At 51.5% G+C, this 23,889-nt stretch overlaps 2 protein-coding genes across 2 annotated transcripts; one reads left to right on the forward strand and one right to left on the reverse strand.

Moving 5' to 3' along the window:
* Positions 1 to 127: 127 nt before the first annotated feature.
* Positions 128 to 10,578, reverse strand: MONBRDRAFT_38957 (uncharacterized protein; the record flags this gene model as incomplete). The annotated part of the gene is made up of 3 exons (XM_001749955.1): positions 128 to 4,792; positions 4,884 to 10,478; positions 10,555 to 10,578. The coding sequence occupies 3 exons, from the start codon at positions 10,576 to 10,578 to the stop codon at positions 128 to 130; spliced, it is 10,284 nt and encodes a 3,427-aa protein (XP_001750007.1).
* A 716-nt stretch (positions 10,579 to 11,294) lies between these two features.
* Positions 11,295 to 23,612, forward strand: MONBRDRAFT_38958 (uncharacterized protein; the record flags this gene model as incomplete). The annotated part of the gene is made up of 3 exons (XM_001749905.1): positions 11,295 to 11,470; positions 11,590 to 11,698; positions 11,777 to 23,612. Exon 3 carries the CDS (start codon positions 11,892 to 11,894, stop codon positions 23,610 to 23,612), a length of 11,721 nt encoding a protein of 3,906 aa, XP_001749957.1. The 5' UTR covers positions 11,295 to 11,470; positions 11,590 to 11,698; positions 11,777 to 11,891.
* Between the last annotated feature and the right edge of the window lie 277 nt (positions 23,613 to 23,889).

A 23,889-nucleotide genomic window follows, 5' to 3' on the forward strand; every position in this document is an offset into this window, starting at 1 on the left:
ATAATTGATGTATGAAAGTGAAACGAGGAAAAGAATTGACAAACAGAAGAAAGACATGAACATCCGGATGTAACAACCGGAACAAGAAACAACATGCCTGATAAGACGGTCGTTAACAATTCACATATCAATCAAATAAACCAATGTCATAATGATGATCATCAACTTTGGATTCCTTCACTGATGACTGCCATTCCAACAAGACCCCCTTGACATCATCGCAGCTGTGTCGAAGCCTATCCGCTCGCTGCAACAGGTTATGGATCAAGTTGAGCAAGGCCTCGTCAGCTTCGTTGGGCCAAGGCGTGCCAGTTTCGTAGTTTTGAGCCACATTTTTCCAATAAGTCGAATCCCAAAATTGCGATACATAGTGGTCTTCGCCCTGGCCCTGTTGATCTTCACAAAGACTGCGGAAAGCTCGTGCCCATCTTGAATGCGAGGCGTCTCGGCCTTTCCAAAGCGTCAAAACAGCCTTGTAGTCCTTATTCTCTGCCCCAAGTTCTAACGCCCTGCCCACAAACTGATGTGAGACCATGGCCTTCACAACGAGGACTTGCGAAGCCGTTGCATTGGTGGCAAAATCGAGAGCATGCTTGATGATGTTCTCCTCGGCAACTTGCAAATCGCTGCCACGGGCCTGGCAAAAGAGATCAATGTTGCCATCTATGAGGAGCCAACTCCAAAGCTTTTGCCTCACCCCCGGCTGGTCACAGGCACGCGCCCAGGTCGTCGAGCTGTCCTGGGCATTGCTTGAGAGCAGTCGACGCCAGAGAACATAACAAACAAAATTTGGATGGCTTTGTGCAAACACATGCCAAAATGTGTCGAAGGCAATCCGTGAACAAGCGTGTTGCACCACAAAGCCCGTCTCGTCTTCTTCAGCGCCAGCAAGAAAACTACGTTCAGCCAAGCGGACCAATTGCTCATCGGGCACAGCCGTCAAGCAGGACAGCACATTGCCAACATCGTGCAGAAGATCTTGAAATTGTTCCAAGTTCGAAGGCGGGTGAGAACTCCAACTTTTCTGAAGGTCGCTCCAGTTGATTGGTCGGTGGTGCACCACGTGGTCGCGAAGAGTAGCAAGATCCTGTGCCTCGTGATCATTGAGTTTGATGCCTACGCTTAACCAGTTGGCTTTTGAGTCTGCGGCATCCTCCTCAGCTGAAACGATTAGCGGAAATCCATCCTGGTCGAGCCAAGTGAATAGCGAATCGCATGGCTCCACCTTCATTGAGGCTCCGTTGCTTTCAAACCCCTCAAGCCATTGTGAAGCGCGTTTGAGGGGTGGCCACTTCTGCATCGCCGGATTTGAGAAGGCGTCTTGCAAGCTGTGACATGTTGTTGAGTCAAATTTGGAGTCTCGCGCTTTTTTCAAGGCCGCACTCAGGAGCAGGTCAGACAGCCCACGCTCGTCAGGGCGTGGCGTTTGATGCAAGCACACCATGTTAACGAAAATGCTCGCACAGCGCGAGGCAAACTCGCTTCCCAAGGCCGGTGCTTTTGAGATTAAGGACTCTATCAAGCAATCTCTCAGGTTTTTTGCCCGCGACTCTGCATCCTGATATCGGTCCCACACCAATGACCAATTCTCCGCAAGGGCACGCCCGTTGCGCATCGAGAGAATTGAAGGGCCAAATAGAATACGCAGAAAGATGAGCCAGCGGGTCAGGTCGTCTTTGATGCCGTTTGCATTGTCATGGCAGTTCTGCACAATGAAGTTAGGATCGAGTTGCACCTCCATTTCTTCAATCTTCACGTCGTCCTTTGTACAGCCAGTCGACTGCACATGGCGACGAAGATCATCGAGCAGGCCACTGTCTTGACGCAGCTTGCGATTGCCAATAAGCAGCACGTTGAGCCAGCTTAAGCGAGGAGTTATCCAATTAAACAGCTCACGTTTATGGCGTAGCCCAAGCAAATGAAACTCATCTGCAACGAGAAGCGAAGGGCGGTTTTCAACGGAGAAGTATGTCGCAAGTAGACTGCTCAAGGAGTTCATAACAAGGCGGTCGTCGCTGCAGTCAAAGCGATGGCAGATGATTTCTCCTGAATCTCGCATGATCTCGTTGGCCGTGTGCGACTTTCCCGCGCCTGGAGGGGAAACCAAAAGCATCACGCGGCGGGGCATGAAGCCTTCAAAGAAGTTCTTGACCTTCTGCTGCCAGTGGGCACCTTTGAAAGATGCTGCTTTATCGCCTTGGGCAGGTCCTGGTGGGATATCGTTGGCTTCGTTGGCATCATTCAAGTTGAAAGCGCGCTGGTTCCAGCGTGTCAGGCCACTCTCGGATGCTGGATCGGAGCCTCGAGCAAATTGAAACCGGTCTCTGATCTCAGGGAAGCTGAAGCGAATTGACAAGTCCTCGAAATAGATGAACCGCCAAGGGAAGCGAAAGGTGTACTCGCAGCACCATTTCAAAAAAAGATCGGTTGCAGCGCGGATGCCTCTTACATACACCATGTGGGTGTTTCGATCAAAGAGCCCAATAATGGCCAAGTATACTGCGGCCGGGGCCAGATGCATTTCTTCGAAGACGTACTCTTTGATGCAGCTCTTGATCAGTGGCATATTTCGCAGCTGATGCAGATACGCCTTGCACACGAATACACCGTAACGGGCGTCCTTACGACGCAAACACATTTGCAGCTCGCTAAAATTCTGAGAGCCGGAAACCGGGTCGATGCAGCGTTGCAGGGTTCCACGCAAGCTATCTTGAGGACAGCAGTTGGCAAGTGTTGTCACAATTAGGCGATCTTCCGGTGCAATCTCCAATCCAAATGACGATGCTGTATTCTCTCCTTTGCGCAAAATTGCAAGAATGCGCCATTTTGACACATGCTGGATGGGCGAACGCAGGACATCGAGAACCCATGCCCTCAGCTCAGGTTCCTCCCTCTTTGACGAAAAAAAGTCAAGAGAAAGCAGCATTGCAATTGTCTGAGTGTCACCAGCCTCGAATGCAATTTTGTCGTCCTTGCGCTGGCGAAACAGATCGAAAAAAAGGATGTCGTCCTTGGAAGTTTGGCTTTGCGCGAGCCGTTCACACAGGTTTCTTGCAGGCTCTCCCCACCATTCCTCATACATAAGCGCCACAAACATGGCTTGTGCCAACGTTTCCTCTGCTTCAAATTCACTGCCAGAGCTCCCTTCGCAATCCTCAGAGCTGATCAAAACGCGGCCTGAATCTTCAAGCTTCTTGACTTTGAGACTTGCTCTTTCGCGGTTGTTTGGCTTGCAAATGGTTTCCAACATTTGCACGGCCTCCAACGCGTGCCTGTGTTTGAGAACCTGAATGATGGGCTCCGGTACAACTTCACACCAGTCTGCAAGTTGCTTGCAAATCTCCACTTTGTGCGAACTTGCGGTGGCCTGGATCCATGATTGGGAAGTGTCGCGATGCCACAAGAACCTGTCAGCTACAAGCAGAGAATTGGGCCCAGTATGTTTGTCAAGAAAAAGCCAGGCTTCCTGGAAATTTGCAAATGTCTGAAGAACATCAATGTCTGTGCAGTCGTGCGGTAGCAGGGGCACGATCTCCAAAACGTTACACGGAAACCGTGCCGTTCCATGTTCTGTTCGCTTTCCAGTCGAAGCAGAGGCTCGATTCACAAAGGAAGCATGGCGCTCGATGAGAAAGCCATGCTGGCTTGCATTGACGTCAACTGTGGAGTAGGACACTTCACCAAAGCTTTCGCTGATTCGGGGGCTGGCGTGATGCGTGAGTCGAAGCAACGGCTCGACGAAAATAATGACATGGCCACCAGACAACCGCTCAACCCCAGGCTGCTCGACGGCAGTAGCAAAGCGCAAATCTTTGGATAAAACGGGGCATGGCGCAGCTTGAATCAGCAAGCCCTCTGTCGACTCCTTTGTTCCGGAACGCTTGGACGATGATTTTTCACGTGGGTCTTGCGTGCTCATGGCCGGCTGCCCGGCCGATGCTTGTAGGACGGAAAGGAAGCCACATTTATGATAAACTTGAATCTTGTTGTCTCTGGCCTTGGATACTAAATCATACGAAAGCGCTTGGCCAGATAGCTGGCGGGGCTTCATGCCCTTGGACTCTAAACTGACCACCAGTGGGTGGCATTGATTGAGTTGATGAAGTCGTTCCAACATGAGCGCAGTAAGCTCTTCCGCTTCTTTGAGCAATGGCCAGATGTTGTCAGCATAGAAGGCTTGCTCGTTCTCTTCAGGAGCCCGAGCGGCAATACTCAAAGAGTATTGATGGAATGCATAGGCTAGACTGCCAGCAAGCCCAATCATCTGCACATCATCTAGCTGTTCCAAATAAGAAGGCGCAACCAAATGCTTGACAGCACAGGTAAGAAACTCATCTGCGTTGCTTTGATAGTTTTCGAAAGAGCAAGAAGAGAGAAAGGTAGGAGTCAAGGACGTTGCATCAGCCGCAGTTAGAATGTCTACGGTTGTGACATAGTTGGCCAAGCCAGTCCCAAAGAATTTGCGATGGGTTTCAGGTCGTAGCGAGGCGTCTAACAACGTCAACCAGGGCCAACCCCCTTGATTGATATCCTGCTCTGGCTTTGACAGGATGGCATCGACTTTCTCGGGTTTCACTGGCCGATCCATGAGGATAGACAGGCAATCGTCAAAGCGGGGCCCATCTAAATTAGCGATGGCAGCTTTCCATTCCTCGCGCACCATGAACACCAGATCAAAACTTGCTTGATGGAACCAGGCCAGGACAAGCAACATTTTTGAAACTGTCGTGTTGAAAACGTATGTCGAGTCGTCGTCGCTAATGCTTGATTTCGAAAGCCAATGTAGGAAGAACTATCGCATCACCAGGAATAGTCAAGAATCACATGAGCAGGCGAAAGGTTGCTTTCTCGGAAGTTGCATCATCCTTCGTAGGCGTACATACCAAACCACGGCAGAAGGTGCTGGCATTCAGGATTGCCAAGTCTGAAGCAAAGCCACGGTGCAAAGCGACATTTAGCGGCTGATTGCTAAGAAAGTGATCTACTTCGTCAATCGACTGCAGACTTGCCAAGTCTGTATCAAGCTGAGCTAGAACATCATCCAACCCGAGCTCATCGCTCAGTTTTAGCTGTGAAGCACCGTCACCAACAGGAACGGAACATCCCGGGAAAAGAGCAACACATTGGTTCTTTCCCACTTTGACAAGGATGCTGGCGGCTGGTGGGTTGCACAGCTCCAGCTTCTGATAGACCTGCGCACGGAACCCGGGATTTGCATAGTCCGGCGCAAACAGACTCAATGCCATCTGACCCGATGGCGATTCTGAGCCAACAAACTGATAGTTCAAACCTTGCAAGGTATTGAACGTCTCGAGGGTTTCGCGCAGCGCACGGTAATCCCCAATAAGCCATGACGCGGGTGCGCAGGCGCTGCCAGGGAAGAGACACCACACCAGGTCTGCCACCTTTATAGTATTAGAAGGTAACCCTGATGCTCCTGCTGTGCACAGCAAAGCCTGGATGCCGTTCATGGCGTCGATTGCGTTCTGTTCCAGCTTGACTGACTTTGCGACCCACGACAGCAATCTTGTAGTTCGTTGGGGATCATGACTCTGCTCAGCAAACGCCTTGGCTGCCAGCTGAATGACCAACGGGATCGAATTTTGGTCCTTCAAAAGAGAGCTCAAACAAGTCGGCTCATCCTTGACTAGCGACAAGCATGCCTCTGTGTCCTGATTGCTCAGCCAACATAAAACCGCGTCCCAATAGTGATTGGCTACTGCAAATGGTTTTGCATTGCCAATTCGGCGGGCCATGACGCCAGCAGTCCACCATTGACGAGAAGGAAGGCTTGCTTCCTCCACAGCTGAAGCCGTTCCCATGGCTTTTAAGAGCTGGGCGCCTTCTACATGCGGTACCGACGGGCCAAGAGCCGTCTGTACCAATGCACCAGCAGAAGGATTCTCCCAATTTGCTTCGCAGGCGCGGAGCGATGCCCACATGAAAAGCCGGACAGCTGCTTTGTCGGACAGCTTCAAAAAGGTGCCTTCAAAGCTTATTTCCAAAAACGCATTCGCTGGCTGCGCATTTTTAGAGGTGTATGCTAAGAAGAGACTGTTGGCTTGCAGCCAGTTCTGTGGTCTTGAATCGCAAGGCTCATTGCGCTCCAGTTGATCAATGAGCTGGTCAACGAATGCAACGCCAAGTTTGTCGGGTAATGGCACGCCGGGCTCCAAAAGTGCAGCTTGCAAAATGCCGCGACCACCGCTGACATCAATATCCTGTTCCGCGAGCAATGCTGCAACGTCAGCTGGCAGCTTGTCTGCGGGTGCCATGATTTTGATTAAGGCGACAGCCTCAGCAGATGTGAAGGGCAAAGCACTGGCGTCGCCTGCATTGCACAAGCGTCTCGCAATTAGCTTGACTGCAGCTAAACGTGAGACTAATTTATTTGGAATTGGTGCTAGCCCATCACCGTCGGTGTGCTTGTTGTACGTCGAGATCAAAAAGTCTAGACCTTTGAGCTGCCTGAGCAAAGCAGCAGTCGCTGTTGAGGTCAGCCAAGCACCTTCATCCTGCCGTGCCTCCGCAGTCAAGCTCAACAGCCTAGAGCTCTGAATAGCAAGCAGGTAGTAGGGTTTGATAGCCCCTGCCTCGAGCACAAGGCGCAGCTCCTGCGAGTCGTATGCGAAAGACTCCCAGCGATGGCACAAGCTATTCCAATCGGTAGCCGTGTGACCTTGGACTGATAAAAACAGCTCGCCTTGCGCACTGTCTTCCTGGGCCGCAGCAGCAAAAAAATAACTTGCAGGGATTTGTTTTGCCGAACTGTAGCAGTACCACAAAGGAAGTACATTGTCGCTCAACACATTGCTCATGCAAAGCATCGCAGACCGGTGGCTGTTCATGGCAAAATACCCCAGAAGTGGTTTCAGGTCAACTTCTTTGCCAAGTTTGAGGCAAGCGACGTGAGCAACGTACAAAGCCACTCGCACGTTTTGTGTGCAGAGAGGGGCAATGGGGCTTGCTCGTAGAAAAGCTTGATATGATAGATGCTGAAGAGCAGGTTCTTGCACAGTGATAAAAGAAGCCGCCAGAAGAAGCATAAACGGCTCTGAGGACTGCTGAAGGGTTTTGGCTGCTTTGTGCGGTGAGGTTGCCCAAAGCCATAGATACACTGAAACGTCGACTGCCACTTCCAGCTCAATGGAAGCGCTTAAAAGCGTACTTGCTCCTTCTAATAATACCTCATTCATTTGTTCAGACTGGGTCTCAGCCAGATTGTCAAGCGATGATATGCGTTGGCGGAGCAAAGCCTTGAGATCCGGGCTGAAAGTAAGGCCCTTGGCTCCAGGGCTAGAAATTTGCCCAAGCCGTGTACCGAGCTGGTGTGCCACAGCCCTGATGAGGTTACAGTGCGCATCTACCCCCAGGTCACATGAGGCATCCAACGCCCGTGAATACACCTCGTGAATTTTGATCGGCACGCCATGTGGAAGAGCTAATGTGAAAAGACGAGGATCTAGCGTTGCTTGAGTCACCAAGAGGCATATTTTGAGCTGCAAATTGACAACCTCACGCAAGAGCTGTTCTCGTTGATGCCAGGAAATAAGCTCAAAGTTTTTGATCAAAACATGTTTAGGTGGTGAAATGCCGTTGAGAGCCTGGCGGAAATTTTCGAGCGCAGCTTGGTCTGTAGCAAGATCATAAACGTGAAAGACTGCGTGCGAAGCGGGCCATCTCGTCGGGAGTGATGTGTCAACCGCAAGTGCCACAATTTGAGTGCAGGTCACTTCCTCAAGAGTTGTGTCAAAGTATTGTTCTAGGCTTCGGGGAAACGATGCCGCAGCCGTCGCTTGCCCCTGCAAAGAATCTCCTTGCTGCTCTGCATGAAGTTTTACCATGGTTTCAAATTCCGTCGGGTGGGCTTTGAACAGGCCTTCCGCCATGGTAAAGAGCTTGGTCACAAGGCTCTCCGGCTGCTCATCGAACGGAACAATTTGAGCGCCCGAGTCGGGAAGCAATCGACACCGCCTCACAAACGATGTTGAGGAACGATCCAATTGTTGCTGCAGGCGAGGCGTGTACATTAGCAGAGACGTCGTATTTGGGGATTGGTTCAGAAGTTGTAGAAGCCGCTGCAAGTCTGCCAAGCCTACCCCGGCGTCGATCGAGAGGATGACTAGGCGGCGGTTGCGCCAGTACTGCGAAAGATGGTTATGCTGTAACTGAACAATTACACCATCCAAGTTCTCTTCATCAACAGCATAGGCCGACACAAACAGTGGGGCAAGGTCGCGTCGAATTCGGGCCAACTCTTCCAAATGAGCCTCTACTATCAGCCATATCTCTGGTTGAGCATCATTGAGACCACGATCCAGGCAGGCAATCATGTCCTGGTATGCAATCGAATAGCCCCGTGAGACAGAGCTTTGGATCCCAGATGCTTGCTTCAATGCGTCGCTTGGCAGTCTAGCCGAAGACCGCTCACATGCAGCATGATGTACTGCCGGAGAAACTTGCCAACGTAAATTCAGGGATCCAAATGTCGAATGCGGTCCTTCAACATCTTGATCAAGCAGTTGGGCGATCATGTCGTTGCTCAAGCTAATTGGATGCTTCTGCGCCTCTTGCTGGAGTGCCTCAAGCGCGTGGCGAAAGCCCTTGCTTGGTGGCTGTTTAAGCGCTCGGATTCTCACGCAAAGAGCAGTCATCTGAACGGGCCGACTTTCTGAAGTACCAGAAAAGGCATCTGGAGACATAGGCAAGATCACAGATGCATCAGCCAGCTGACACATTCGCATAGTTTGCGTATGTAGGTCGACCATCAAAGTTGCGGAGGCATGATGCCCATCAAGACAGGCAGCAGCTGAAGATGGCAGCTGAAGTGTATCGAAACGCTGCGCCCGTAGGACATCGAGAAGTTCATGCCACGCGTACGGGCGTAGCTCGGCATTGTAGTTGGCTCCTTGAGATTGCGCCCACCAAGCTCCCTGTTCCCGTTCGCGGCAAAATTCGTCTTCTGACACGAAGGCCAACACGCAAAGTTTGCGCGAAGGTCCGGCCAAGGACGCCTGGTTCCCCTTTTCACGCAAGGACAACCCGTGTTTCCAAGAAGCACCGTCCTTCTCATTACCATCATCAGTCTGATAAACAAGCACGAAGCACGCGCTTTGGAGAATCCCCAGCATTGCCACGTTGGCATCTTGCACGCTGGTCTTAAGAGCTTGGAACAGCTTGCTGGTTTCGCTCGTGTTCTGTGGCTCCACTGCCACGTTGATTCGGATCGTCTGACGTCGCGTCTGGCCCACATCAATCTGATCAGCATCGACTAGTGTTTGCAAACAGGCAACTGGATTGGAAAGTAGTTGGTCCAGGCGTTTCAGCTCTGCAAAATCCTCCATTGCCGCTTGATATTCTTTCATTCGACGACGATTAACCTCGTCCGGATCTGCAAAATACTGCATGAGAAGCTTCGCTTCATCTGCTTTGTCTCGTGGATGGCCAAGAAGCTCAGCTAAAGAGCAGTTTGCAGGGTCAAAGGCCGAATTTGGCGACTCGCTTTCAGAGTCAAGGCCTTTGAAGCATGCAAAGTGTTGTGAATGGATGTGCTGCATCTTGCCTTTTAACTTGCACTGTGCTTCTCGCCAATCTGCAAACATCAGACCCCGTGTTAATGAAGGCACAAAGCACACCGTCGGCAGTGTATCAACGTGACGCTCTTGCGCGGGTTGGCGAGTGCTGACACTCAACTGACCTTGTGACTGGCGAGCAAAGGTTTTGCCCCACAGAGTGATGTCGCTCCAATCCAAATTTTCAAAGACGTGCTGCATTTCCTCATCCAGATTAAGCAGGGGACTTGTGCGAAGCTCTTTTACAGAGTGCTCGGTGTCCGAGGTTGACCCACTGCGCCTCGGGAGTCGACGATTACACAGTGATTCGAGCGCATGGAGCAATGACTCGACGTCCTCATCGCGCAAGGCAGACTTGGCTGACAACAAACCAAAACAGTCAAGCTGAAGCAAGCGCACAATCTCGATCATATAGCCAGTGTCGGCGTCGGTTGTCAGCTGGTGCAAGGGAGCATCTTTCCGACACCAAGCCTCAAAACGATTTTGGAAGTAAGACTCTTCCTTGAGAATCCAGCTCTCCAAGCAGTGCTCGGCCACAAAGGTAAAGCCTTCTTGGGCCGAGACCAGTGGTTGAAAGAGGGAGCGAAGATTCTTCACAGCAGACTTGCGCGCGTCTACGGTCGTCGTATCAGAGGCCTCGCATAGCGTCGCCACGGAGCGCTGCCATCCGGGCTCATTCAGCTCCAGGGCAATTGTGGCCAAATGAGAAAGATTGATCTCCCATCGCAATTGGTCCGTCCCCAACTCCTCATTGAGAGTTGGATCCTCGAGCGGCGCAGTGAGCGAATTGTCAACAGGGGCCTCCGATTCAAGGATGCGGGTCCAGGCATTCTGATCCTCAATGGGAAGCTGGCTCACATGGAACGCGATGGAGCGGATATCCAACTCCGCACGGTCCAGTGGACCCTGCGATGCAAGGCGGAATCAGAGAGTGAATGAGCGATTCGCGAAAATACTGTGGATGAGTGATGCAGTAACGCACTTCGTTTGCAGCCGATTGCGCCATGACGGACTCTTGAAGGCGGGGTAGAATGATATTGATGCCGAAGCAGGATGCGAAGAGTCAGCGATCAGATGCTTGCGCATCAAAAAGGCTTTGACGTGATTGACATGATTTCAGTCAAGTCAAGAAAGCAAAAAATCAAAAAAGAAAGATCAAAAATGAATGATCGTTGAAGGAAATGGAGGTGGAGCTAGTGGTGGGTAGTGGAGCTAGTGGTGGAGCTACTAGTGGTGGAGCTAATGGAGCTACTAGTGGTGGTGGTAGTGGTGGTGGTAGTGGTGGGCTAGTGGAGCTTGGTGGTACATGTAGTGGTAGTGGTGGTGGTGGTGGTGGGGCGGTGGTGGTAGTGGGGCTAGTGGTGGTAGTGGACCAACGCTGGTGTTTGGTGCTAGTGGTGCTAGTGGTGCTAGTGGTGTTTGTGGTGCCAAGTGGTGCAAGGAGGGCAAGTGAGTGGCCAGTGGTGGGGTGCCAGTCAGTGACCGTGGTTGTCGGACTGGAAGGTTGAAATTTCGGACTCGCTTGGTCCGATCTCCTCCACGTGGCAAGCTTGTTCCCTTCTTATTCATTTCTTTGGTTTTGTTTTTTGTTTTTTGTTTTGGTTTGTTGGTTTTCTTGGAGAAGAAGACCTTTCACCATAAAAATTATTTGACGTGATCAACGATTGGAAGGTCTCTCTTTCATTTCTTTTTTTTCTCAAAAGAGAGCGGCCTCCAGTCCGCCGCGGGCTCATGAGAGCCGCCGCTCGCCCACCTCGCTGAGTCACTCAGCCAGCGCTCCATGGTCGGGCCACCACCCTCTTAGCTGGGCTATCCACGTCGATCATGGACGCGAATCGCCGCCACCGCCCCCGCCGAATGCAGCCACAGCCTCCGATCGAATCAAGTCAAGAGCTCAGGTGTGTCCGATCGCGTGTACGCTTTGGCTTCACTGGCTCAGGCTCATGCACCTATTGCTTGATGATGATCATTGTTAGTATTTTGAAATTCATCGACTTGCACGAAAATCAACCGGCAGTGAGGCGGCGGCTTGCTCAGTTGCTTCGCTTGAACGAAACGTATCAAGACAACGAAGAGTATCAAGACAACATCATCTTCGATGATGACCGACACCGCGAGCTAGCCAGGTTCGTGCCAGCTTCCCAACAACTCTCGCGCTCTCGTTGACAGTTAATCTCCTCACCATAGAATGATTTCTTTTCTAGACTCGACATCCTCAGTCATGTTGATCAGCAAGCATTCAAAGAGACGCAGAAGAGATTGCATCAACTTCTGCGTGAATGCCCTCTTTTTGAGCTCTTGGCTCGCTGCAATGATGACATGACAGAGCTACCTTCGGCAATCAATACCTCTCACAACATTTGCCACACCACTCTGATTCAAGAATATCTGCTCGATCGCGAGCAATGGCTTCCTATTGCCCAGTCACTCTGCAAGTGGGTGCAGGAGCGCGTAGTTGCTGAGCCAACTTTAGCCGCGGCGCTTGGCGAGTCTGGCGCTCATAGCCAGAGCAAAGCCGTGGGTAAACGACTTTGGCAGCGCCATCTGCTCCCTGTGCGCTGGCGATGTTGCGCCCTTGCTCTTCAGCCAAACTGTCCGCCCTGTGTGTCCCAGCTGGCCTCGAAACAAGCTGATACGGGAGATGCGCTGCGCGAGCTCAAGCACATTGCTGGCCAGATGGAGCAAATTGCTAGTTGGCTTGAGGGACTGGCTTGGGTTGCCATCGCACATACCAAATCAAGAAGCAGCGACCAACTCTTGCAAATATGGGACACTTTTCAGGAGATGTTGGTGCCAACCGCCGACGAAATTAACTTTGAATTTGCCCTCGCTGTGCTCTTCCAAAATCAACTACCTGCCCTGTCAAACGCACTGCTGAGATCCAACGACTTGGTGAAGGATCTCAACACCCTGAAAAGCAACTTGAAGAAGCGCAACGACCGAAAGTTATCCTTGAAAAAGCCGTTGCAAAATGATCGAGCCAAAATCATCCTCCAGGTGGCTATGGTTCCGTTCCGCGAATTCTCGACCGACACTGACATGCGTGCCAATTTGGACTGCTACGACGGCACTCCACAAGATTTGAAAACAGTCAGTCTGACGATAAATCAACCCCTTTCCAGCAAGCCTGCGCGGCCCACGCGATCTGAAGCGTTGCTTCAGAGCAACATCATCTGCCGCATCGAAGGGCCAAGCGTTAAGATGGTCGGCGGCGATACTCTCCAAGTCATTCAATATGTACTGCCCTTGGATATCCAGCTTTGCCTTGTCGACTGCGACCAGAGTTACTTTGCTGACTTTCGATCGCATCTCTTTGCCACCAATCCCAATGACCTCTGGCTTCTCCAAAGAAACTCAAAGTTGACGGAGGATCCACAAGCCACGGACCTGGATACGTGGTACACCCCACAAAAGGCAATTGAAGACTGTGGCGCCTCTCGTCTTGTCTTCAAGATCAACAATCAGACGTTTGAATACAACCGCAACACGCTGTGCTTTCTACCACTGGATGGCTCAGCATTTGACTCACACGAGTTTTTGCGCGTAGCACCCACCCGTGCTCACTGCCAACTGAACGGCATAGTTCGTCCTGTGCTTGTTTTGGGCATGCAAGTCAACTGTGGGCGACGCCGAGCATCGAATTTGAGCGAGCTGGAACAGCTTAGGATTCAGCAAGACAAAATGATCGGCACTGGCAATTTGCAAACCATTTCTGTGGACGCTGAAGTACTGACGGTCGCCCTCTTTGCCTACTTTTATTGCTGGGACAAGCTTCCTCGAAACGGGTTTGATCGATTGCGTCATCATCCTCTCATTGCCGATTTCAACGCTCCAGCCATGCGACAAGCTTTGCAGCAGTTGACCAACAAGTCAGGCTTTGTGCTTGACAGCTCGTACTGGAATGAGCGACTCTGTCTGGAGGCCAACGCCAGAGCACAACCCGCCGAGCAAGTTTTGCGGCAACTCCTTTCCGAAGAGTCTCACTATGAGCTCAACTTAATTGCCGTGTTGAGCCCAAAGCTCTTCGATGAGGTCCAACGCCTTTGCTTGCAGGGCTCGGGAGGAGACCGGCACAGCATGTGGCGCCCCACAATCTTGCGCTTCAATGTGGATCGCAGCAATCTTGAAGCTGTCAAGCAAAAGCTGTTTGGCCTCGCCGCATCCTTTTTATTAACTATTGCGGTCGTGCAACTTTCTTCCCAGCTGGCGGCCAACGACATCTTGTGGCTGTTGGCCCCCTTTGCCTCCCCCGCTTGTTCGATTCGCTTCATTCTCCTTGACACATGCTTACACCTCGAGGAGCTCGAGACTTCAGACATTGGGCAATACCTATTTTACGGCGAGACCAGGCCTGAGACGAAAGCTCCACGGTTGACATTGCTGGGCGCCGAATCCCAGGTGGAGCAAGCCATGCTCAAAGCACCTGTTGTCACTGAGCCACTGTGTGAACAGGCGTGGTGCGACTTGAAAGACCAATGTGCCAAAGCTCGACAATGGATTCCTGAAGCCTTGGATGCCTTTGCCAACAAGCGCATGGTGTTTTTTGTGCATCCGGACCGAGACACGTGCATCAATGCTTCTCGTCAACTTTGCCAAGAGATGGAAAACAAAGAGCGAACCCGCCTCGAGACGTCCATGAGCACTTCGCGAGATAGTGAGGGTCACGAGTCAGATTCGAAGCCCATCTGCACGCTGCTCAAAGAGCTTAATGCCACCGCATCAGACTTTTTTCAGTCGGTTTCGGCCATCATTCGCAACAGGGCCAAGCAGAGTGGTCATGCGCGCGTCCAGCCAGTGGTCGCTGTGTCCTCAGCCAATATCTTACAACCACAGACTCTCAAGGCTCTGCTTTCTGAAGCCAACGATAACGGGGTTTGCTTGGCTTTCTTCTTTTCGTCTCTTGATCCCCAGATCCTTATGACCGCAAGAGATGTTCTGAGCATTGACCCTCGTGTATTGAATTACTCTCGTGGATTCTCTGCCTTGAGCGTCCTTGGTTGGCCCGAGGCATTAGTGGATTCCAATGCATGTCGCCAAGCATGGTTCCTCAGCGTTCTTTTTGGCTCGCGTTTTTCCTGGAATATGCTCAATGCTGTAGCCAAGAAAAATGGCGTCCCAGTGCCTTTGCCACATAGAGCAAGCGCAAGAGAGCATCGCCTAATCGATGCCATCAATGCTTTGAATGCTCCGGATGATGAGCAGAAGGACTTGCTTCAGCAGCTCGTGGCCCGTTTGCACGATGGATGGTGCGACCTGTGGGGAGAAGGTCAAGACCAGGCCAAGTCCCAACCTTCCCTGGAGCTGGTTTTCGCAAATCCAGCCTGGCAGCTTTCTTGCCCTGGCCATGCGGTGCGCAAATGGATTTCTTGCGCCTTTGGGATCAAGATGGATGAAGTGCAACGCAAGTTCGGTCTTGTGCCAGACGTCTTGCAGACAACGGCCCCTGATCTGTTATGCTTTGCTGCAGACGAGAAGGTCAATGCAAAGTCCCCTCCGGCGCTATTTCAATACAATGTGAAACGGCGCTCTCCTCGGCAGAGCCTGACCGAATACTTGATGCGTGCTGCCATGCTCGGATATGCCTTGGATTGGAGAGCGCTCCCTGCTGCATTTACAGAGCACACCATGAGTACTCAGACGTTCTTAACCATCCTCACCAGCAGCGCACAACCCATTGTATTGCTCTGTGCCATATCTCCTGCAATTTTGGACACTCAGTTGCAAGGCGCCTCACGTGTCATGCTGCGACGCTTGTATTCTTGGCTAGCTCCGACCGAATCAGAATTTTCTCTCCTCAAGCTGGCTCAATTCTACATTGAGCAGGGGTCAGATTCAGCTCAGCCTGGTCTAGCACAGCTCGCCATTTTACTACTTCATGCTTGCAAGGATAACAACCCGTCCTTGATTTCCACACGAGTTGTAGAGCTGCTGATGAAGCATCACATTTCATTGCGCGTAACGGCGGACAAGGTTCTGCCTGTCTTGAACATTTTGCTGCGACTTGATGGCCCCCCCAATGCACTCTTACAACAGCAAGAGCTACTGGCAGTAGTCGAAACGTGTCGTCCACGCGACCTCGACGGAGCCTTTGAGGAGCTAGCCGGCAGGGAAAAGAATGCTAGCATCGGACGCGTGCTGTCAGACACACTTCGCGCGCCCACATTGCCACCAGGCAGCGTGTTGCGGAAAACAAGGCTTGCAAAGGTCTTGAGTGGCATGTGCGGCGCGTCGGTTTTACAAGCGAGCGCAGAGCTGGTTGAGATGGGCTTGCGACTCTCTGACGGACTTTTGGCTGCTTTGTTTGAAGACGTCTGTCGTCACCATTCTACGCAAAGTGTTGCTGCCACATTCAGCCTCCTTTTAAAGCTTGAATCCGCTGTTGACCCATTGACTCGACTACTTCAAGTGCTGAACGCAAGTCACCAACTACCAGATGGGCAACTTCTTCTTGACGTATTGCAGAACGTTCGCCCAAAGGACAACACTTGGGACAACACTAATCTTCAACACCACCGCTATGAACGGGAATTGCAACTCCTGTTTGCACTCATTGGCGCAGAGCCTCATGCAGCAGCTCGTAACATGATTGCTCTGCTTGAAAAAGAGTCTGTGGCTTCTGATGACTTGAAGCAAGCATGGCGCTCAAAGAAAAGCCAGCGAGTCATTCCATTGGAGCTTGACGAACTCAGCAGCATCCGCGAAGAGTTGGTGAGTGCACTGGCCATTTGCCACGTCGATGGCCTTGCATCTTTGGTCTTGACTTTGGAAAGATTTACGGGATCACGAGGCCTGGCCAGCATACTCAGGACCACTGCCAACATGCTCAAGCGTCCACAACCCAATACTGTCCAGCTTCAACAGCTGTATTTGGGCCTATGGATGTGTATTCCGACGGAGCACTGTGAGGTTGACCCCGCGGCTCAACAGGAGGGATTGCAAATGAAACCAGGCGCCTTTGACCAACTCCTCAAGTGGGCACAGCATGATTCTCTTGGCCTGTACCAACGCTCCAAGACCATGAGTGGCTTATCGCAATTGGCTCAATGGCTGTATTGGCCCGAAACCTTGCCATTGGTGTCTCTGCTCTCAATTGAAGAACGATTTAGACCCGTTTCACGGCGAGAGGCGAAGCAGCGCAGTTTCAGCCTGGCCCAAGCGGCTTCTTCTGAGCGGCAGCTGTACACAACGGTCGCCCCACAATACGTTGACATGAATCCGGCCTTGAATGAGTCCCTGCAAGCTGTGAAAGTGCTTTTGCAAGGATACACTCAACGACCACCGTATCCCTCCATCGTCTATCTTGTGGACTGCGGGCACAACAAAGACATCTGTGTTTACAACTTGGCAGCAATGGCCATGCTTCACTCAAAGTGCCTGCGCCCCCGATCCTTGGAGGAGACTGATGAAGACAAGAAGAATGTTGCTGCAAATCTGGCATATATTCACAATCTGCTTGGAGTGTGGTTTGCTTTGGGTCGAATCTCACATCAAGACCTACAATCTCACCTGCGAGGCCTTCTCGAGGAAGACTATGAGGCCTTTGCGCCACTAGCCAATTATCAAGCCGAGCCATGCCGTGTGGCGGTCCCATCATGCATCGACGTACATCACACTGATTCAGCTGTCCTCGTGGAGCTGCTATCTCCAAACCCCCAGCCCGTGGACCGTCGCTCGACGATTGAAGTGCTGAACCTGTTTGGTGGCCCATTTTCTGTTGCTGATGTGGAAAAAAGTAATGATCTGGAGAAGTTTCTTCAGATCGCAGAAGACCGCATGCTTGCTGGCTTGAATGACGCCACACCTGTTTCTTCGAAAGCAGCGGCCTATGCTTTGGCGATGCGACTGTTTTGGGGTCGAAGTGAAGGCTACAGCAGAAGCGCTTCTAGGGCATCTGTTTGCAGAGTTTTTCAAAAGGTCGCGCAGAATCGCTACCATCGTCACTTTTTCAGGCATTTTTTGCGCACGTTAGGCTTCAACGCCCAAGCGTTTGACGTAGATTCGAGCTCCAAGTCTGCAGCACTGCAGATTGCCACACACCTGGCGTCGACGTTGATAGACTTGGAAGATCCCTTTCCGGTCTGTGCTGCCACTTTGCGAGAGCTTGTGGCTTTTGTTGAAGGTCATGGCATGCTATCAAGCGATGAGATCAAGCGTCTCAAGAATTTGCGCAACGAGCCTGTAGATGAGCCAAAAGTACCGCCTTTAGAATATACCACGCCAGCGTGTGAAAGCGAAATTGCCAAGCTCTTGGAGCACCGCCACTTGTGTTCACGCCAAGCTGATGGCTTGGCCTCTGAGCCACACCAGGGAGTCGCATCGCGGAAAGCCAATCCATTAAATGTTATACCTTGGTCAGACGGTGGTGCTTTTGACAGCCCGTCGCGCAAGTTTGGATCTCTTCCAGGCGACAACGGCCGACAGGGCTTGATCAGTTTCTCACTTCAAAGTCAGGAGGGAGTTGTCGTTCGCGCGCCAGCATTATTTCGGATGCAACAAATATTCGCTTCCAAAGATGATCCCAACAAGGCATGTTCTGTGCTTGGCATTGAAATTTTACAAGGCCCCGGCGGCGTTCTCGTTGCACAAGATGTGACGGTTGGCGGCTTATTGGTGGCGTCCAGCACCCTTGTTTTTCTCGACAAGCGTCACCTCAACGCCAAGGAAGGAATCCCTTCCGGATATAAGCCTGTCCAAGCTTTTCCTTCACATGCTGCAGCCTTTTCGTTCTTCATTGAGGACGCCCCCGCTAGCACGCTTCTCGTGGGTGAGAATGTGATGTTGAAGCGAGTAAGCGGTGGCAATTGGCATCCAGTTTTTACCCACAACTCTCGCGACTCCTTGCCTGCCGCTCTCAAGCCAAGCTTATCAGCACCGACGAGGCGACTGCTCAATGATTTCGGGCTAGCCCAAGAGTTTGTTGAGTTTGTTGCACAATTAGTGGAGCTGAGCCGTTCTCTTCCAGGACAGGATGCCGAAACGCGACACCAGATTGCAGATGCACTTCAAAAGTGCGAAGACACAGGATCAATCGCGCCATTGGAGCAATTGACAAAAAGGCATTTCTCTGGCGAAAACGACGGTCTGCAAAGGCTCCTTCAGCAGAATCTGAGGCATCAAAAAACTTGTTTTGAAGTTTTGATGACCCCTGGGTTACATGACAACTTTGACATAATCAACTTTTTGCTTCGTGGATTGCCATCTTTGCCCGAGCGAAACGAAGGCCAATTTGCATTCATGCCAGCAAAGCCCGAGGATATTGTTGAAAAGTCCGAGGATGCTGTTAATCAAGACGATTATTTGTTGTTCGATTTGCCATCCAACAGCTCGCGTGCTTCTTCAGCTGCAGCTGTCGGGTCTGAGGAGTTCGTCTACGTCTCAAGCGACTCTGAGGATGTGGAGGAGTCTCGCGCCAGCAGCGCTTTGAGCCTTTTTGATGCTGACGAAGAAGCTTTTACGCGCAATACGAGCGTCAATTCTATGGAAGAGCCGTGGCCAGCAAGATCCGTGTGGCAGGTGTATCCACACCAGCGCCTGTCTGCAGAGTTTGAGCGTGCCAGTGACAGCCTTCAAGGGAATTTTTTCGGGTTTATCGTGGATAGCCCGATGAATTACACGAGCCATGACATGAACTGGATTGTGCAATGTGCTCGAGCCCCCCTTGCCCCAAACTTGCGAGACTGGATCTTGAAGACGTTTTTGGATCAATCTTTTCTTCAGTGCGCTCCTGAGTTGCAGACAAATGCAAGGATCAGTGAACACATTGTTGCCTATAGCTTAGCAGAGCGGTGCCCGATTCCCAATGTGGCTAAACGCTTGATGGCTGCCTTTGCCCTGCCACACCCCCTCAACAAGTATTTTGGGCACGTCTCGGGCGAGTTTGGCATCTATATTTGTGACCCGCCCGTGTATCAACAGCTGCACAACGTGCTGCACATTCCCATGCGCACTGTGGATGTGGAAGTTTTGCGAACGCGTGGCGTGATTGGTGAAGATCAGCTACTTTTGGAGATTCTTGGTCAATTCAAAGACAACATCACTCTGGTGTATGTTCGAGGCATGGACACCATTCCAGATCTACTCCTCAAGTGGTGTGCCGAGTATACCAAAAGCGTGGCCTACCATTACATTTACCTCGAATCCACAAATACAACCAAGAACTTTGTAGAGAATCGAGATCGCTGCAACACATCCTTGTATCATCCACCTTCATTGCAAGAACTAGAGCTTGCTGCAATTTCACAGCCCGGCATGACCTCACCGCAAGGCGCTACCAACATTGCTTTGGCCACTTTTGCTCCTCAGTTGGATATTTCTTTCTCCGATGCCAGCTCCCTGGAGAGCCATCACGCTTGTGACTTTCAAAAGATGCCCAACACGACATTGAAAGGCAGCTGGAAGCGGAAAATGCTGACATGGCTTGGCTTGAGCAAGGCACAGACTGCAGAGGAAAGTCAGGCAGTGAGCAGCGGTCAGCTTTCTGCTTTTGTTGTGTTTTCGCCGCCTGGAGCAGGCAAAACTCATTTTTTGGACAAGGTCGTGCGGCCACAATGGGAGACAGTGGCGCGGCGAGAAGTCAGAGATTTTGACTGCAGCTCAAAGCAGCTTGTGGAAGAATCTTTGGCATCCGTGCTCTCCAGCCGTTGCTCGGGCGCTGCCAAAGAGTTGCTTGTCGTGGCGGATGAATTTCATATGCTAAATAAAGCCCAAAAGCTTGAGCTCTTTGCAACACTTGCCGAGAGGGCATTGAGTCAGCCATTGCGAGTTATCTTGATTGGAAATCGTCGGGAAAAGGACGACGACGATTTATTGGCTGCGTGGAAGGCTATGCCTGCAAGTGGCAACATTCAAGACGTGTCAGCGCGGCTTACGGTCGTAGAGCTCCATGCAAGAATCGTCCAACTCGGTCTGAATGAGAACAAACTCCTTTGCTGGTATGCCTGTTGTCGGGCCCTTTTTTCTGACCATGTGTTGACCCTGCGCAATGTTGAGGCAGCCGTCAAATGCAGAGCCGAGCCTGCCAAATTGGCGCATTTGCTGTTTTCAAAAATGCCCTCGCTTGGCCAGTTGGCCTCTCGTTGCATCACTGAAGCCATTTTTAGCTATGTGGAGCAGTTTGCTCTGGGATGGAAGAAGGAAGATCGGGACACACCAGCTTCCGTTGGACTCCTTCGACTACTCCAAGAAAGAGATGATGATCCTTTGCGTCTGCTGGCCAGAGTGGGCCTTGCATCTGCCTCGTTTACCAGCCAAGCTAGGGCTCATGCACGTGTCGAGAACACAGAGGTTGCAAACAGCATTCTCAACAGCGATGGGAGCGTGGAAATGCTTGAATCAGACGAAACAGTCTTGATGTCCTATCCCGAATTTGCTGATGCTTTCCCAGGAAGCCACAAAATGCATCCTGTGCTTCGACTGCGAACGTGGATTGGATACATTCAATACAGATTGAGCGAAGAACTTGAGACAAAGATTGAGCTGGACTGTACGTCGCTAAGGCGCTTGGTGTTGATTGATCAGCCGGGATTCCCACTTATCACAGGCGTGCTTGCCATGCAAGGGCAGCCCAATTTGAGTGAGTGTCGAGCCTGGAGTGAGACTGGTGACTATACAGACTTGGAATGGATTCGCGTCTCCCTGCAGCGAAATTTGGCTATCGACTGGCAGCGTGCGCGTGACATTTGGAGCACGTACTTTGTGACTGATTGTGTGGCTTTTCTCAACTTGCTGGACGAGGCTCCAAATAAGGCAGTTGTGCTCTCGGCCGTGGCTCCCATGAACCTTGCCGCGCTACTCCTGTCGTCTCGCCATGCCAAGCATGGACAGCAGCTCGCTGACCTGGTAGTTACCATGATGTGCAAAGATGAGTCTGCTGAACACACACAAGGAAACCTAGGGGATTGTCTCGATCCTCTTTTCCTCTCCCAATGGCTCACGTTTACTTTGCGAACACCAAACCTTTTGACAAAGTTGGTTCCCCAGCAGCGCCGTCGGTTGTTGATGTGGGCAGCGCAGCATCTAACCAAGGACCTCAGCAGCACTTTAAATTCCGAATGTAACGCTGCCTTGCTTGCGGCTCTCGAAGAAGAAACATTTCAACTGATGGAACAAGCTGATTTTGACGCTGTGCGTCTGTTGTGGTCAAATCACTTTGCATCTCACTTTCCAATACGCACATTCACTGCCGTGCAAAGTTGCGACGCACATTTTGTGGTTGCCGACCAGCCGTCAGCACACAGTGCTTGGCCCGAGGAGCTCGGCTGTCTCCATCGCATTCTTCATGGACAGGTTGAGCTGCAGGATCTCAACCTTTTGGCTAGCTGCTTAGCAAGCCAAGAAAACACAACGATAGCCGGGTTTCCGCACGAATCGAGCCTACACCGGCGCTTTGTTCAAAGCTTGGTGAGTGAAACTGTCGTTGATCCTCTGCCAGCAGCATGGCAACGAGCACTCGTTGCTCAGGTCGCCGAGCCATGGATGAGAGACGAGGACCTTGCAAAAGTCTTACGAGACAAGGAATACGTCACATGCAAACTGTTGGCCGGTTTCTTAACAGTACAGCGCGCAGCTGACATCTTTCCCAAATGGGACCGCAGGCTGAAGTCGTGCGCTGTCGTCAGAGAACACTTTGTTCAACTATTTGGTGTGGATGACCTTCTAGAACGCCAAGGGCATTTGAAGACACTTCACGAGCAGGCAGTGCGGTCTGAAGAACAACGCCAGAAGGAGAAAATGAAACACATTCGACGCGTCTTACCGCACGTGGCCGAGCGACCGCAGATCTTGCGCTTCTTTACGGACCAAGTTGGTCGGACGGCCCTAGCTCAGCTTTTGCACCAAGGCAAAGCCGAAGAATTTGACGAATTTCGCAATCCGCGCACAAGCAATTTTGACTTGGCGCGTGATGGGGCCTTCAATCAGCAGAAGATTTTGATTGGCAATTTTTTTCGTGATTGCTTGCACCAAGCCAATGTCAAAATTCCGAGCGGGACTCAAGATCGTGTGAGGGCGCTCTTAAAAAACGGCGGCTTTGACGATGACGAGTTTAGTGTTGGATCTGATTTTGTTCGAATCATTACGCCATATCAATCACTCTCCCGAGTGGAACAAGACGCACGACTCCAGCGATTGCTTGCCGTGCTCCAGCAAGGCCAGATCCCGTCGAGCGTGACGTCAGTTAAAGAGATTGCTTTCAAATTCGAAGGTTTCTCTCAAAACCAGCTGCGAGACAACATTGCAGATCGTTTGCACCAAAAAGGATTTCAATTGCAGATTGAACGCGATGAGGAAGAGTTTTCATGCCTACTCTTGACGGGCAACTATTCAGTTGCGTGGGTCATTTCTGGCAGCTCCTATGTCATGACAAAGCGAGGCAAAGCGTCGACTCGACGCAGTCTTCGACGATTAGCACAAGCATGTGCAACCTTTCACGCTGCTGGAGGAGGTTTGTTTATCTTTGGTGACAATGACCCATATGTCCTGCATGCCAATGCAGTGCTGGCAGCCGTGGACGTTGGCTGCAGGCTTGACGGCAATGTAGACGGTAACAACTTTGTTTTGCACAAGGCCAACACCAATCCGCCCGCAACAGTGGAAAGCAAACGGTCAGGCGGCTGCATCAACAACGAAGACCACCCAATCATGACCGGCATTGCTACTCTGTTTGAAGGCATTACCATTTGTGTACCGGACCCCTCAGACAAGTTCGAAGAATTCTTTGATGTTCTTGCTGTGGGCGGGTACAAGCATGACTCAACGGAACGCCCAGTGCCCCTGATTTTGGCCAGCAAGGATGCGCGTCGTGCTGCTTCACGGGGACGCATTGTGGTCGATGGAGGATTTACTAAATTGTGGTCCAACTGGAAGGTGGGCGGAACAGATCGCTATGTTACCAATGCAACGGCCTGGCTCACGGCCGTTGACCAGGAGTTGGCCATCAGCCCCAAGCAGGAAGGCATTTTCTCCATACCTCGCAAAAGGGTTGGTGCTGAAGTCGCTCTCCCCCCCTCATTTGAGGGCTGGCTTCAACTAAATTGTCCGTGAAGCTATAACAGGCCCGCAGTCATGTGATCGCTTCAAGTCTTAATAAAGCCCTGGCGTGTGGGTCAACTCTCTCTCTCTCCCTCTCTCTCTCTCTCTCCCTCTCTCCCTCTCTCTCTCTCTCCCTCTCTCCCTCTCTCCCTCTCTCTCTCTCTCTCTCTCTCTCTCTCTCTCTCTCTCTCTCTCTCTCTCTCTCTCTCTCTCTCTCTCTCTCTCTCTCTCTCTCTCTCTCTCTCTCCCTCTCTCTCTCTCTCTCTCTCTCTCTCTCTCTCTCTCTCTC

This window comes from Monosiga brevicollis, genomic scaffold (genome assembly GCF_000002865.3).
Source record: "Monosiga brevicollis MX1 MONBRscaffold_35 genomic scaffold, whole genome shotgun sequence".
NCBI lineage: Eukaryota > Choanoflagellata > Craspedida > Salpingoecidae > Monosiga > Monosiga brevicollis.